Source organism: Rhipicephalus sanguineus, chromosome 3 (genome assembly GCF_013339695.2).
Source record: "Rhipicephalus sanguineus isolate Rsan-2018 chromosome 3, BIME_Rsan_1.4, whole genome shotgun sequence".
In the NCBI taxonomy this organism is placed as follows: Eukaryota; Metazoa; Arthropoda; class Arachnida; order Ixodida; family Ixodidae; genus Rhipicephalus; species Rhipicephalus sanguineus.
In genome coordinates this window covers 163,945,734-163,962,678 of record NC_051178.1, presented here as the reverse complement: position 1 = coordinate 163,962,678, position 16,945 = coordinate 163,945,734, and the positions used below count along the sequence as shown (strand labels likewise).

The window sequence follows — 16,945 nt, the reverse complement described above, 5'->3', positions numbered from 1 at the left end:
ATGACCGTAGTTACTTACGCGCTCACAAAGGAAGCCTCCTTTTATAATTACTTAAGTAACCAAAATTTTGTAAACCTACTACAGATTGGTGCGCGATGTAAGTCACATTAATGGTAATGCGTTAAGACATTTGGTTAAGAGAACAATTGTACACAGAGGGCGCTCGCTGCAAATTTTCAAGTCTGCGGGTTAGACCCGACTTTTCTTTTGTAGTCCCGGAGGCCCTGCACGTGTTGTCTTTATTTCATACAGAACATATATTACGACGAACAAGAGAGGCATGGAGACCACGGGTAAGACTGTTCTCTTTGCACTGTCCTCAGCTTGTGCGCTCCAAGCTTTCCCTCCGCAGTGCTCTGTGTGAGGCAAAGCGTCCACCACCACGTCGCTGGCGAAGAAAAAAAAAATTGCGTGCGATATTACTTTCCCCAACAACTAAAACGGCTTATCATTGCCCCCGCATTTCCCCGTTCCTTCTCAATTCTCCTTTGTTAAGCGACGGGCATGCGATTCTCTGGTTGCTTTGGGTGACTAGCGAGTAAGCCGGAACCGCGGAGTGACCAAAGGCATGCAAATGCCGGTAGGCCACACTTCACCGAGCTCGCCCGTCCTTTCTTTAGCCCTGAAAGCCTTCGTTTCCGCAAATAGCGCGACACGGCTCAAAGTTATGCATCGTGTTTGTCTGCGCCGTCGAAATAAGCCAAGTTGCGCGAGAGGAAACCCTGCGCTATGCCTGATATCTTTTGCTGTTAAAAAGAGGTTTAAGTGTGGAAATCCCTACCTCACTAAATGCCGCTATGAATGGCTTATTGTGGAGAGTGGAGTTTCTGTTACTACGGCTTGTTTGGAGGGCAAAGTGCACCTGCAGCATATATGGTGCAGTTTGTCTCACGGCGTCTACGACGTTCTTGTCAAATGCTGAACCGCGGGTCGCGATTGGTCGTCAATACACCTGGTCATGCGACCTCCTCTCCACTCGGTGATTTGCAGTCGAACTTTAGCGCGCTCGGGGAGAGTTTATTACTTAGCAGTGCAGTAGAGGCGCACTGCATGACCGCACGATCATAACAGTGGGTCCGCATAAAGGGAAAACAAAAAATAAAAGCAATTGTCTGAAATATGTTGTACGCTTTGATTTGGTCCATTGATTGATTGGCTTTCTTTGTTTTTGTTGATTATATGCTTTACCTTCCACCCCCTCTTTTTTTTTCTACATTGAAGGTTGGAGTGTACTTTAATACGTTTGAAAAATATTTCTCATTCACTCTGCTGAAAAATTATTACTCGGTACCAGGATGTCAAACTGAACTCGAATGGAAAACTGCTCCAAACTGGAATTCAGATCGGAACTGAACCCAACCGGTATTCTCCGAAGGGGCCTGAACCATAAAATATATTGGTTGTTGGTTTGGAATTACGCACTTCAAGCGACAGCAGTCGTTTCTGCTACGTGGAGATGACGATTCAAATGGAGGCTAATCCAAGTGATTCGGGCATATTGCTGTTGTTATGACCGGATTCCTGAATGAATGTACAAAGGTCACAGATGCAAAATGCTTACCTGCCCATCGAGTTGGCGTGTCTCACCTTATGCAGCCTATCAATTGGTGTCTTGATTTATACAACGGAATTTATTATTTCACCATTCTCAACATGTTTAAATTTCGTCAAAATGATGCACGATGCTTTATCCTTAAGGTCAGTGAGCATAACGCTCCACACTAGCTGCATCCATGACGTCATCCTGCCATGTCACTTGTAGTGTACACGTACAAATTATTTAATCAGTCTGGTTGCTGAACAGACCCTACGAAACATTTTATTTCATTTCAAATGGTAACTGAAGGTAATTTTCTCATAACATTTCTATTCAATCGAGCTCAAAAATTTCGCTCTTTGAATATTCATATAAATTCCTACTGTTGTAAATTGGACTACCCTACATGTTGAAGGACTGTCAATGCCATTTGAAAATGGCGATATCGTCATATGGTGATAAAGATGCTAGAGTTCGCCTTTAACTGGGCCGCATAACAACCATGTCATGCGATAAGTGTGAAGTGCCTTACCTTCAAAACTGTAACAGTGAAAAGAACTGAAAGTTTCTGATCATTTGCGAAATGTTCAAGTGATGCAATATTGAATTTAGTGCCAGTGGTGCTGACATATTTTACTATTTCATTATGTGTCTTGTATATCCACATGACAAGTCGTTATTTTAGCATTTATATATTTTATGCACTGCGCTGTGAGTGATTTGTACACCTTGATACACTAAGTCGCATCTACGTTTAACAATTCATTGTACCATAAACAATGCATAACCTCATGCGTAGCACACTTTGTCCACATCTGGCCCTTGTGCCATCAAGCTCTGTTAATTGTAATAGTCATCATAGTCAATATTGTATTGATTGTATCGTCACAGTTGATTCTGCTAAAAAGAAGCATGTGCAGATTCTTTGCAAAATTTGTGTTGTGAAAAGCAACAAGTTAAGTATGATCATCAAAGTTATGTTCTCTGTAACTAAATTTTGCCGTACTTGGCGTCTCAGTTATTACAAATTGCAGCTGGTGCTGCAATCTCTTCTGTCATTCTATGTAAGCAACCCGACGGTCTGTATCCTCCACCTGGAAGCACACTTTTTCCTCGGTTAGAATGTAAATAATTTTACATATCTCACTACAAGCTAGTGGGAGGGCACCTGTAGCCTGAAGGACAAGGAAGATGGTCATTCTTTTGCAGTGTTGCATGCGTTACTGAAAAAAAAGTAACTATAGATGCATTACTCATTACGCCAACAAAAAAGGAACGCGTTACCGCTCCAAGTTACCTACAAAAAAAAAAAGTTAACGCGTTACCGTTAACGTTACTGAAAAAAGTAACGCACGTTACTTCTGCCGTTACTCCACGGTCGGAAATTTTAATGAGTGCGCCCTCACTGCAGGAACCACAATAACAATTCAATAAACATCATATTTATAGTCTCACATAAATTCTCTAACTAAAACAACCATTTAAACTGAATTACTGATATACTAGAAAATTTTACACAAGTGTGCCGGGCTGAATGTGATGAATGTGATGGCTTATAACTTCGTGGCACATTTCTCAAAGTAACCGTAAACAGAAAATGAAGTTTCATCATCAGTGCTCTCCCGAAAGAAATCATCCCTCATCTCTCAAACAAATTTACAGCAATTCTGACTGCGTGCTTGTATACTAGCGTACAAAACATATGCGCAGATCTTGTAGGATAAAAGAAATCCTTAAATTGCATAGTCCTGGAAAAAAAACGTTTGCAGCATAAATCATTTTTGCCCTTTAACCTATATAATTGCCGGAAAAATTGCGAGGGCCTATGTGGAGGTGTTCAAGGTCAGCCACGATCGCTCAGGATTTAAACAACCAGAAACGTATACACGCTTTTAGAAACAGATAGAAGCAAATTTTATTTTGAAAACGGAACTGATAAACAATGCTATAGTATTGCAAGGACAACTTGCTGACAACTACAACTTGTAGAATTTAAGCAACAGCTCTATTTCAAAGCAATTGTTGGACAGCGTGCCTCGTTTCTTTGCGAATACGTCCGCACCTAAGGTAAACAGGAGCTCCACAGATGCATTAGATCAGGGGTCTCAAACTCTCCTCAGCTAGCAGGCCGCAGTCCTGAAATTTAGTCCCGCAAGGGCCGGGACAGTGAATATGGTGGGAGCGAGGGGGGGTGGGGGGAGCTTGAACATAATGTCACCTAACGTTGCCATTTGAACGTACGACTTTCCCATATCCCATATATGGGTCATTCCTGAAGGGGATTTGATGTCAGGTTTCAAAAAATATCGATATTGATATCCATAGTGACTAAAATCTGGACACCGATTATGAAATATACAGTTTTCGTTCCACGGTGATATTTGAAATCATACCACATGGGGTGCCTCACGAAAAAAAAAAAAAAAAAATGCTTGAGACCCAGTCCCACCTCTCTAACTTACCCAAACAAAGCGCCATTAACTGCAATAGGCGAGAAAATAATGCAAGTACTCTTTAGCAAAGTCATAAAACTTTATTCCGTGTAACACCACGAGCCTCTAGCAGAAGGTCTGCGGGCCACGTATTTGAGACCCCTGCATTATTTTATTTTTTATTTTTAGAAATACTGCAGGGGGGGGGGGCCAATACTTTGGCCCAAGCAGGAGGGGCATTACAGAAAGAGAAAAAACAAACAAGCAAAAGAAAAGAAAATACAACATGCGTAAACAATGCCATATGAAATGTACATAGTGCGTAAAAAGAAGCAGCAATCTCACCTCGACGAAGTATCATTAGATGATACTTCTATTGTCAGCACCTGGCAGGCCGATAGGAGTCCGCCGCTGTGACATAAGGATAGCTCTGGGAATGTGACGCCTATGAGACGAAGGAGTTTTGTGTATGACTCCCGGGATAATTGAAGTAAAAAGCAACGAGTAATGTGACACCTCACGTTACTGAAAAATGTTAAGGTAAGTGCGTTGCCCGTTACAGTTAGGAAATGGTAACGAGTATGTTACTTAATTACCAAAAAAAGGAATGCGTTACCGGTAATGGCGTTGCTTGTAATGCGTTACCGCCAACACCAGTCTTATGCAAAGACAACAAGGTAGTCAGTGACCAAGGAGAAGGGGTTCGCTATACTCGGTTACAACTGAAGAAAATTGTTAGCCTCATCCACAGCCATCGCTCTCCCTCCCACAGAGAATTTGCGTAAGTGCTCCATCCAGTAATGCTTACTCATTTTTGTGACATCAAGCACTTCTCGTGTGCTTCAGATAGTTGACTGTCCCATACAGATACACGTTTGTGTCGCTGGTTTTAGGTGGGTAACTTGTACGTCCTGATAAATTTTTTCAGGGATTCTGACATCGCTGCTTAGCCAAACGTAATGTTTTAGGTAATAACGAACCTTTAACTTTTAAAATGTGCAGTATTTACATTAGTCGAGAAAAGGTATTTATGGTTCGAGTGGACACTAGCTAACATGACTGTCTTTCACAGCCGAAGGGTAGGTGCGCTGCGGAGCTCACATTTCTTCTCAGCTTGAACCAGACTATATGCCGCTGCTCCCATTAATGGTTCTCTAATAAATATGGCCACAGTCACCTTCAATGTCGTCCTCCGCATACTAAAACTTAACCAGGCAGTCTGGATTGGATTAATCGTAATCATTGCCTAATCGTGATATTGTGGTGACATAACTAGCACGCATGTGCTGGGTACAGCAGTACTAACTACAACCAAATTCATTGATGTCGCATGATTGTACTTTGCACACAAAGTAGAACAAAGATTTCTCTGTGCAGGTTACATTGCCCCTGAAACCACCATCCCCACCGAAAAGCTGAACATAGTCACTCATGACAGTGAGTATTCTGCATGCTTTTGTCAAATGGGCAGCTTACAGAGCTGTCAGCATGAACACATATACTCGCACACTGACACCCCAAACCTGCAGAAGTGACTGATGGTGTGGATTGAGAGTTTTCATGTCAACCTTGGCGTCAAAACTGGACACCTTTCGGACACTGTTTGGTGTCCGCTGCTGAAGTACTGATGAGATTGCACAGCATCGCATGTTTCATTGAAATTTGTGGACCTCAGTGGCTCTCGTGACTTGCCTTAGCTCCTGTCTTCTCAAATTCTCCCATCTGCAGCAGCTGCATCTGTGAACCAGAAGACTCCCATCAGCATCCTTCAGGAGCTGTGTGCTCGCAACTGCCTCACTCCGGAGTACAAGCTGCTGTCTGTCGAAGGTGCAGTGCATGCGCCCACATTCATGTACAGGTGAGCTAGCTGTGCTGGTGGTAAATCTCAGTGCTGCCTTAGATGGTACAAGGCGCCTGAAACAGATGCATTGCCATCTGCCTCTAAAGTTGCCTGTACATACGCAAGGAACCCGTACGGGTTTCACAGAAAGAAGGCTTCAGAAATGGAAAATTTCGGTCTTTCTGGGTGAATCTAGGACCAGTTCCTTTCATAGGTGGAGGAGACTAGCAGATTGCAGAATGATGCCAAATTCATAAATAACTGATTACATGCACTTAATGCAACCCACCATGATGGCTTAGTGGCTACGGTGTTTTCCTGCTGAGCTGAGGATGTGGGTTCGATTTCTGGCCACCCGCCACGCTGGTCTTGTGGTTAAGGTGCTCAGTGGCTGACCCGAAAGCTCCGGGATAGAATCCTAGCCATGGCGACCGCATTTTGATGGAGGCGAAATGCTTAAGGCCCATGCAGTTTGATTTCTGGAGCCCTCCACTACGGTGGCCCTCATAGTTATATAATGGTTTTGGGGCATAAAACTCCGACAATTATTATTGTATTATCGATTTCCGGCCATGGCAGACTCATTTCAGTGCGGGCAAAATGCAAAAGCACCCGTGTACTTATTTTGGTGCGCCTTAAAGAACCCCAGATGTCCAAATTAATCTGGAGTCCTTCACTACTGCATGCCTCATAATCATGTCTTCGTTTTGGCATATAAATCCCACGAATTCCGCATACACACCAAATGGGGTAAATAGTTCTGTGTAAATCGCCAAGGTAGAGTAGATTTCATATAGCATATGGTAAATTCTCATTGAGCTCCGCCTTCACCCTTCTATGAAACTGTTTTTCCAGTGAAGTAGCTCCAAGTTCACTTATGGTTGCTGTCATCCTCACCAATCGAGCCTGGAGAGAAGTCGTGGGTGCCAGAATATACACTGATATGGAAGGCGCTTGCTACCGTATCTAAAGGAAGACAGAACAGGTGAAGGAAACACAGCACTATTGCGGCTGATGTAGCAGGCTCAGTCTTTAATTGAGGCGTTGGGGCAGCCGAGGTGATCTTGTTCAGAATGTTGCGTCAGTTCTGGAGCAGGACCTGGAATTGGGAATAGGTAAAAAAATTTTTCGCGGGCGATGGCGTCACGGAACGCCTATGACGGCTCCGCGGAACCCCATTTGAGAACCACGGTCCTAGAGGACAGTTATGGCAGAAGCCAAACTTTGTGTTCCCCTTAACAGTGGACAGGACTGTACACACGTCATACTTCTTGGGAATTTGAGTTGATGCACATTTTGTTAATGCTTCAGATTCTTAAGCTCTAGGGTAGCTGTTGTGTCGTGCGACCCCTGGTGGCATGCGAAAACACCAGTGCGGTAAAGGTCCCTGTACATGCCACTGGGTGGAGCTGAGCCTCCCCCATGCCTGTTTGCTGCCACCAAACCAGCGTGGCCATGCCAGTCATGTGACCTGTGTCTCACTGACCAATCGCCCTTCTTCCCCCTCCTTAAAACGGTCTGCAGTAAACGCGGGAGATCAGTCTCGTCAGTCTTGCCGAAGCTCAGTCTACAAGTCGTCACTCTGTGCGCCCTCCCATCACTCGACCTCTCCATTGGCCTGCCGCGGGGTTGCGCCACGCTCGTGCCTTATACAACAGTAGTCGTGAAAAGTAGGCTGGAAAAATATCTGGGAATATTCTGTTGTGTTCATAGCCTCACCTTTCAGAAAAGTTGGTTATGTCCTATAGTGTTACAGTGACCTCAAGGTTGTTTTATATTGGCTTTTTGGTCTACTTCAGTGGCAAAACTGCAGCTACATCAACTCCAAAGTACTGCTACAATGAGCAAATTTCACTACTTAATGCTACAAAGGCCTCGTTTTGGCAATAATTGCATCATGTCAGCTCATAAACTAGGACTTGCATGTTGCTTTGTAGTTCGCAGTCGGCAGTTACGAGCGTTGTCTTGGAAGGTTCAAGCACAGGAGCAGCAAAGTGGGGCACATTTTTGCCAGCTTTACAACTGCAGCAGTTCCAAGAGATCGACATTTACCGAGAGCAATAAAGGCCACATGCAAGCGTAAATGGCCCTGTCTAGAAGCAGAGGCATCATGTGTGACAAAACTAGTCATTCTGATGCATTCGACAAAAAAGAAAAAAAGAAAAGCAAACAAAGGGCTCTATGGTAAAATCAAATATACAAAAAGATTCTAAGCAGAGCTTAACCTCCAATTTTGGAAGAGGGCAAGATATTTCGTCGGGATCCAGAGGAGTGACTCATCTCATATGGTGGCTTTGGGACGTTAAACCGCAACAGTTATATTATAGGAGTGACTCATTTAAAGGAGACCTACCAGTAGAGGCTATCACAAGCTTTCTCAAGCTTGGAGTCTCTTGAAAATAAGCACAAGTAATACTAATGCTGCATGCATGGGGAGGAATGTCTTGTACAAAAGGACTTCTTTTTTTCCTTACAAGAGCTGTTGTGCAGGAAGCCATTTGCCTGTTCCATGACTGCTTCCTCGTAGTGCTGGGAAGTATTCTTCAGGAGGTAACCTTCATGACGGGCATCAGGCATTCTCATTTATTTGAAGTAACTGCTCCCAAGACACCAAACTGCACATCTTTCTGTACAAAATCCGGCAACTGTTTCTGTTAAGATTTACCCCATTTCACTCTTACTTTGAGGGTCCTATGTATTCAAATCCTCAATCCCTGTCGGCAGCCTTTTGCACACTCTTGTTCTTTACACGGAGGAATTGCAGGTCCAAAACTAGTGAATAAGCCCGTGAAGTTTCTCCAAGGTGGAAATGCAGTCATAGTAGAAATGCAGTCAACTGGTAAATCAATAATCAAAAGGAAAGAACAAGGCCTTGTTTCTCCAAGGCCTTGTTCTTTCCTTTTGATTATTGATTTACCAGTTGACTGCATTTCCACTATGACACCAAAGGCTTCGGTGCATTTAACTGTTCCCCTCTAAATGTGGCTGCCTTGTCTTACAGGGTGCAGGTGGGTGAAGTCGTCGCCAATGCCACCGGCCAGAGCAAGAAAAAGGCTAAGCACGCTGCGGCCAGGGCTATCCTTGAAAAGCTCCTCGCCGACGATGGTCCATTTGCCAAGTATCGGGCTGCAGTCATGGAAGACCTTCCTTCGATGGAGCAAACAGAGACGGTGCCCGCAGCAGTGTGAGTTGGCACTCTTCATTGTTAAGGAACGCGTTGCATCGGTGGCATCCCACACAACATAGCCATTTGCAAGCAGCAAAAAAAGTTACTTTTTACCTGAGCACTGCAATAAACGAAAATGTCGACTTTGTGTAAATGCAGTGGTGAAATGGCACCAAGCAACAATGGGCTTCCTGGCAGCACACCTCTAGCAGGCAGCACTCTTGGAAGCACGGGAACGCCAGCAGCTGGGGCAGAGGATGATGGCATCGTAGGTAACCCGGTTGGAGAGCTGCAAGAGCTCTGCATGAAACTTCGCTGGCGGCCCCCTTTTTACGAGACCGTCATTGAGGACGGCCTTCCCCACGAGCGCACTTTCGGCATCTCCTGCCTCGTCAACAACCTCAACGAAATGGGTAAGCCTCCTTGCTTCTGCCGTGATGTCACTTTCGCGAATGTCGCTCTTGGCGGCTAAAGCATTCATCATAAATGCAATGTGCTCAGCTTGACTATGTGCCATGCTGATAGTGTGAAAGAAGGGAATTTTGAGGGCTTGTTTCTTTGTTTGACATAACCTTAATGAAAACCAGCAGATAATGAAGCTGAGGAAGGTATACGGGACGCTAATTCTGATGTTTTAAGTGTATTGTAGTAATTGTGACATACAGTAGACTCTCAGTAAACGAAAATCTCTTAAATGGAACAAGGGCTTCTGACAAGATTGGTTTCGTCCTTGAATTTTGCACCCCTGTTCATCTCTCAGTAAACTGAACTCCTATTAAATAGAAAACATTTGCCTAGTCCCTTCAGGTTCCGTTTAACAAAAGTCTACTGTAGATGTGAACAAAGTGGACGAAAAGACTGCTTGCCGCCGGCAGGGAGTCACCTGTTATGATCGGACTTCACGGCTTGGCGCCGCTGGATCGTCAGAATGGTATGGCGGCATCAGCCCTGCTTTCTTCGACCTCAACGTTCCCCGAAACGCACCAGATGCGGCGTCAACACTGCACTTGTGTGCTGAACCCTTCAAGGCTGGCAGTTCCCTCTTCAATCGCCTTGGACACGCTTGGCTGACTTTGACGCTTTTGTGGCCTGAAGATGAACTATTTACAGTCAAGGCTGCTCGGAGGAGGCAGTCGCTTGTGCATTGCTATGTTCAGGCTTCTGCGAGATAGGAGCTGGCCATCCGCTGCGCCGACGGCGCTATCGAAGCGAGGAACGACTGCACCTGACAGCACACCTGACAACGTAGCCCGTTTCCGGGAATGTGCACCGCCAAGATCCCTTCTTGGTGTGTGTCTTTTGTGTCTTGTTCGCCTCCCGGGACCGTCCGTCGTCCAGGTGCACCGCTTCTCTCTTTCCCGGAGTGCGAAGGAGGCGTTTCTTACTTAGTGGGCGGAGATGAAGGCAACATCTTTGATTGGACTGTCTTGGACTTGATTGTTTCCTCCAGCAGGGAATCCTGGGAAGGCCCAGGCTTTATAACGCGAGCGTCGGCACGCTCCAAGAGGCTATGCTACGACAAGGCTTCGACAGGCCACGTCGAGGCTACGTCGACGCGACGCAGCGTCGCTAGACGATGCTATGACACGCTACCGAAACGACCATGTAAAATAAACGTTACTGTTATCAACTCCGACTCCTGAACTCGACTTCTCCCTGAGGCTTGGCTGCTCCCCGGTCCTATGGGCAGACCCCCGATCACATCACCCTGCTGGCAGCAAGTTGTCTTTTCATTCACTTTACTTTCTTCACATCTATGTCACAATTACTACAATACATACATCAGAATTAGCATCAGAATTAGAATTAGCGTCCCTTATACCATCTTTTGTTTCATTATCTGCTGGTTTTAGGGGCGAAGCTCCTTAAGGCGGCACCCGTTCGTCCCTCGTAGTCGTAGTCGTAGTGCGTAACCAGTCTTACGCTTTGACCTCCAAGGTGGTGCCGGTGCGAGATTTTTCCTGTGCGTTGTTGAACAATAAAAAATTCGCAGCGTGCGCGTTAACTAAAAGCCGAATTCTTCTGTCTCTCATTCCCCATTAGCAGCCATTGGCATGTTCCAGTAGGAAACGTTAGTAGAAGTAGAAGTGTAAGTGTTAGCTAAAAGCCGACTTCTTCTGTCTCTCATTCCCATTAGCAGCCATTGTTTACCTCCAAGGTAGTGCCTGGTGAGATTTCTCCTGTGCGTGATTAAACAATAAAAATTTTGTTCAAAACGCCGTTGATTGATGAAATAAACCAACGAAAGACGCCAGATGTTTTGTAAAAGCAAAACGAAAGAACGCCAGATGTTTCTAAAGCAAAACGAAAAGACGCCAGCTGCTTAACGAAAGACGCCAGATGTTTTCTAAAGCAATGGTTTTCTAAACAATGAAAATTCACAGCATACATGTAAAATTAAAGTGAGCTGCAAGTCGTCATAACTCATCGAACCTTTAGTACAAACGCGCCCGATCTCACGTCGGTGATGATGTACTGGGCAGAATTCACGGAAGATTCACGGTTTACCGATAAACCTCCGCAGCTTCGCCCACTCATCATCATTCACTCCGTGGATATGCTGTGATTTTTATTAATGCTGAAAGCATTGCAATTCCTTATAGTCACAGGCCAAAAAAATGTGACGAGCATGCTTGTAGCGGTACAGCACCATAGCTGAGCCCTCAGTAACCTGTTGGGGTGACCAATACTGTGACAAGGTGACCTAGACTCCATTTCATATATAGTGTGCAAGACTTCTTATAAAGTAGACTCTCAGTAAACGGAAATCTCTTGAATGGAACAGCTGCTTAAATGGAACAGCTGCCTCTGATATGATTGGTTTCATACTTGTATTCTTCACCCCTGTTCATCTCTTAGTAAATGAAACTCCGGTTAAAGGGTACATATTTTCCTTGTCCCTTCAGGTTTCGATAATTGAGTCTACTTCGCGACTATGTTTTGCACTAAGACATGGTCCTGTGTTTTTACTAGCGAAAGCGTTCTGTATTTAGGTTGTGTAAAAAACTAAGAGGATTAGCTACCTCCTAAACAAGCAAAACCACTTTTTATGTTTCAGCAGTTCTGTGTTTTGCATGCTTTGGAATTTGTCTCATCGGAGTTGGCCACAGGCTAAAGCTTCCTCTTAAAGGAACCTACAGTACACTCTTGTTAAACGGAACCTGAAGGGACCAGGAAAATGTGTTCCGTTTAAGAGGAGCAGGGGTGCAGAATCCAAATATGAAACCAATCATATTAGGGACAGTTGTTCCGTTTAAGAGATTTTCGTTTACTGAGAGTCTACTGTACTTATAAAAATTGTGTTTGCAATACATCCAAATGCAATAGAATCTCGGGCGATATGGATCTCGAGGGGAAGCGAAAATATTTGTATCACCCAAAATTTCATATCATCAAAAAACTAGCAAAATTCGATTTCAAACCATGATATGCACACAAAACATTTATTTCCGCCGAAAGAACTCTCATGTCTTTCTGTGGCACACGCGAACGGACCTCTAAGGGGCGGCGAGTTGGCTGCCGAGAAAACGTTCGCTATAGCTTCACTTGAGGCCAACTGAAAACTAAGTGCTAAACTCCGCTCTACCATAGTCATATGCGACGGGAATGCCAAAATGCTGAGCCTTTTCACAACTTGATTGCCTTTATTCTACTGCTGCGTTAGTCGCGTACTTTTGAAGCTGCGTAGTTGCTATCAATGAGTGCGCCGATAGCGAGCACAGTTTCGTGTGCGGAGATTGTGTCAAACGGTAGTTCAGTTTTCAATCCGTGTGCTGGCCACGCAAGTGCCTTCAAAACTAAGGCGTGGTTATCTGTGATCGTGTCTTCCGCAGTCTTGTCCGCAGCGGTTGCAGCAAGCAACATTGCTTGGACTCTGTTAGCGTTGAATGCGCATGTACTCACAGAGTTTCATCGTCGTCATAAATTATTGCTTCGATAGCGACCGCGGCTTCATCCACAGTTGTTGTGGCAAATGTTGACCACAGTGCTGACTGTGTGCGCCATCCGCGCGTATACTACCAAAGCTTCTGGCACACACTGCTCTTGGCCACCGCGGGCGCTAAAGTGGTCGGAACATCCGAATTTCGGCCCATTGGATACAACGGAATTCGGCCAGGGAATTTTACGAGCTTGTATCAGATCGAAATTTGTCTCACCGAGATTCTACTGTAGTTTTGTGACAAAGTGGTTGAGAAGACAACGGAAGTGTGAGAACAGAAACAAAGCTTTTTCCTCGTGTTCTGCGGGATGGCACCGCATATTCATGAATTATATCTGCCACTCGGACAGTGCCACTTTGCTCATATAATCCACTCACACTTGTGCCTTCATTCCTTTTCAGGCAAAGGCAAGTCAAAGCGCCTGGCAAAGCGTCAGGCTGCTAAGAAGATGATTGAACTTATCAAGAACGTTCAGAATGGCCTCCTTAACGGCGAGGAAGTGAGTTTTTCATTTTACATCGGAAAGGAGTAGAATGTATGTCGTGTAATAGATCACAATGATGTAAATGTCACATGCATTCTTAGTTCCACTACTGGTCAGACTCTGTAGGGGCGTCTGATCCTTCGGGCATTTAGTGAGTAGCATCACCATGGACCCAAGCTAACGGGGGTTTTGACCCCCTCTTATGCCCAGCCATTCATGGCTGAACCATGTCCAAGGAAAAGGGGATGCAGTAGAGCTCAACCATGATCTAGTCAATGAATAGAATAGTGCAGCTGAAAACGGAGTCATCCGCAGTAATGTAATCGCCGTATGCAATTCTTTCGGCACCATTTGTAGGCATGAAAGAACTAAGCACACACAACACGACCAGTGCGATGAGTCCAACCACGAACCCCGCAAACTCCTCTGACAAATAACGATGATGATGAGTCTATGCCGACGTGATGGCAGAAACAAACATCAATCTTGAAGGCCTTACTTTCGCAAGTCGAAGGTTATGCTTTTGTTCATGGGAACCGAAAGTAAATTAAGTGTGTCGCTTGCGCCACTCTTCCGGCCAATCTTACGGTCAAGCCAGGCAAGGCTGCGGGAAAGGTCAACTAGGCTGCTCTCTTCCATGGTGGCCCGGCCGGTTCGCAGTGCACTTCGCAACGTATCATACGGGAATGGTCCCGCAGTTGTGACATAACAGCAGGGTTCCCAATACGTTGGATCCTATGGGAGCTATATAGAGACCGGTGGAAAACTACATAACAGCCAGGAAAACACAGCAGGGAGGAACGTAACAACGGGCTTCTACTGTACTGGGGATTGAGCCAATGCCCGGTGACTGGACCTTTAACCCTCTATTGCATGAATTACGATAAAGTCATTTGAAAAATTATTTTCTCGCCTTTTATGGTAAGATAGACGAAGAAGACCATATGCAAAAATTTTCAGATTTATTGTGAGTGTAATAATGAAGACACTGGTTTGTGCCAAATATGGCACACCATGCATATGGGCAAGCGATATTGCTGCCATGGCTGAAAAACAAAATATCACCGATTGAGATTTTTTTAAGGTGATGAGTGGAATGAAGCAAAGCTTTGCTTCCTGTGTTGGAGGCATAATTGAACATTTCACTTAGTTCATCTGATCGCCGATATCTGTGTACAAGATGGCCACTTACACGTTTGTCTGTTCGATGTTGCCACCTTGTTATACTTTCCTGTTCGAATTACCAACCACTGATTTGCAGTTGGGAGCATCAGTTGCCGAGGAAATCGAAAAAGCTAAATATCGACTTGAACTGGTCGGAACTCATAATTTTTCATGTATCCACGCCAATGTTGTAACAAAAAATTGCCAGGTACTGTTGCTGGCACCTCAGACTTTCGTGAAGGAGCTAAATACCCACCACCACAACCTAAATCCTGCACAACAGAGCTGTGCTACACGACTTCAGAGGCTGTGCTTTATTTATATTTGTATTGTGGAGCGCAACAGAGATGGCACATACCGGTTTCCGGCTGCATACCGTAGTGGCAAAAGAAATTGAGAAAAGTAATAAAGAGCATGAATTTTCAAGGTCACAAGATATCCCAGAATAATTTTTTCCTGCTTCTGCAGCGAAAGAAAAGGATGCGATAAACAAATCGCAATCGTTGTTTTTCGCATGCCGAACTTGCACGTGCACTGCGAAATCTATTTCACGTCTGTTTTTCTTACTGATCCATGGATGGCGGCACTTTTTTTTATGTTAAGTGTGCATTACTATGGGAATTACTCTGGCAGTGTCACATTCTCAACTGGGTCTCTTGCGCCCTCAATAAAAAATGTTACCGTATTTACTCGATTCTAGCGCGCCCTCGATTGTAACGCGCACCCGTTTTCCGCGACCAAAAAAAAAAAGTAATGCATCGATTGTAACACGCACCCATTTTTCGTGAGAAAAGAGCAAAAGAAGTCCGTAGGAGTCAAACTTCGCACATTCGAAGAACAAGTATTTGGGTTTTAAGGAACTAAACTTTCAAAAAAGTAAAACACAAAGTGAAAAAGCGGGCCTTGCTGCTAAAACTGTCACCACTACGGCGGCGATACGAGTCGGGTAATGGATCAGTCCTCGTCGCTGTCGGACAACTCCTTGTCGCTTTCAACACTCTTCGATTTCGGGAAACCGGCCCTGCTTTGGTCCACTGAAACCTTTTCGTGAAGCTTTGCTGTAAAAAATCTTCTGCTTATATTTGCGCCAATCTCGCACGCACGTTTCGGGAACTTCGAACGACCGCGATGCGGCCCGATTTCCGTCCGTCTCTCTGCACATGTAATAACTATTCTTTTAAATGCGGCATCGTGGTGCACTCGTTGAGTATTTAGAGTCGGCACTTCCATGCCGTCGATGCGAACGCAGAACGGCATGACAATCTCCTCAGCATACGTACAAACTGAAAAAAATGGCAGAAATGGCCAAAGCGCGTAGGAGGCGGCCATTTTGAAATGTCGATGGCAATATGATAACCGAGTTTCTTTTTTTTTTTCCCGGTACTCGATTCTAACGCGCATGCGATTTTTGGACTCGTTTTCCCGGAAAAAAGGTGCGCGTTAGATTCGAGTAAATACGGTAATCGGTATGTGCCAAATATGGGACGCTATACAATAGAGGGTTTAGGGTGAACAGGTTGTCCTGGTTTCAGCTTTATATCTCAGGAACTGTACCATATCTTGTTGCGAAATTTTGCGTGTGCAATAGAAAGCTTGTGGCCTTCAGTCTTTGCAATTTTGACCCTGTAGCTTTTCTTACTTGCTTCTGGTTGAGTACCAAATTTCAGACTTGTGCACAAAATTAAATGTACCTTTTCTTAAAAACCAAAAACAGTATGACCGTGAAAATTGGCACGCTTATTCAACATAAAAAAAAGTCACAGTTTCGCCGCAAGGGCGAAGCAATGAATGCGATAGCAAGAAAAGCGGCCCGTGATGGACGTGCTGCAACTACCGTGCGTCCATCACTACCCGGCAGCTACTAGACAGTTTTAATTTCACGTGCGTAGGGACTTCTCATACGCAAGCGTGAAAAGTACACATACGTTACGTGCACGACATCTGAAGCGCTTTTAGCTACATGTACGCGACGCGCGGTGAGAGCTACCACGTAGCTCCATCTGCTGAGAATCATGAACACTGCGGTAGTCTGCTCGAGCGCCCGTGCGAGCAGACAGCGCAAGGGCAAGGTTCTTCCTGCGCAAATATAAGAATAAGCGAGAGAGAGAGCTGGCCGACGCCTTTAAGTGCGCCCATCGCGCTCCTAGCGCCATCTCGCTGGTAATGAAGAAACTCTTATAAGCACTTCCGTCTCGGAGGACTGCAAACGGTAAAGGGTGTGTATATAACGCTCGCCGTTAGCTACCTGAGGGATGTACGCTTTATGGAGTACAGTATAGACCGCTTATAACGCAAGTCGCCGGAGTCGCGAATATCCGCACTATAAGCGGTACCGCACTATAACCAAAACAACCTTCTTCAAAGGCTGCACTTGCGCAAAA

General features: G+C 45.0%; 1 protein-coding gene across 1 annotated transcript; it reads left to right on the top strand.

Moving 5' to 3' along the window:
• Nucleotides 1–165: 165 nt before the first annotated feature.
• Nucleotides 166–13,448, top strand: LOC119386054 (RISC-loading complex subunit TARBP2). The gene is made up of 6 exons (XM_037653404.2): nt 166–293; nt 5,347–5,406; nt 5,698–5,827; nt 8,811–8,993; nt 9,135–9,388; nt 13,318–13,448. The coding sequence occupies exons 1-6, from the start codon at nt 281–283 to the stop codon at nt 13,446–13,448; spliced, it is 771 nt and encodes a 256-aa protein (XP_037509332.1). The 5' UTR covers nt 166–280.
• The last annotated feature ends 3,497 nt before the right edge of the window (nt 13,449–16,945 follow it).

Excerpts from the sequence above, each read along its gene's own strand:
- LOC119386054 (XM_037653404.2), top strand. Across the intron at positions 5,828-8,810 it reads GCGCCCACATTCATGTACAG|GGTGCAGGTGGGTGAAGTCG; the intron begins GTGAGCTAGCTG and ends CTTGTCTTACAG. Across the intron at positions 8,994-9,134 it reads GAGACGGTGCCCGCAGCAGT|TGGTGAAATGGCACCAAGCA; the intron begins GTGAGTTGGCAC and ends GTGTAAATGCAG.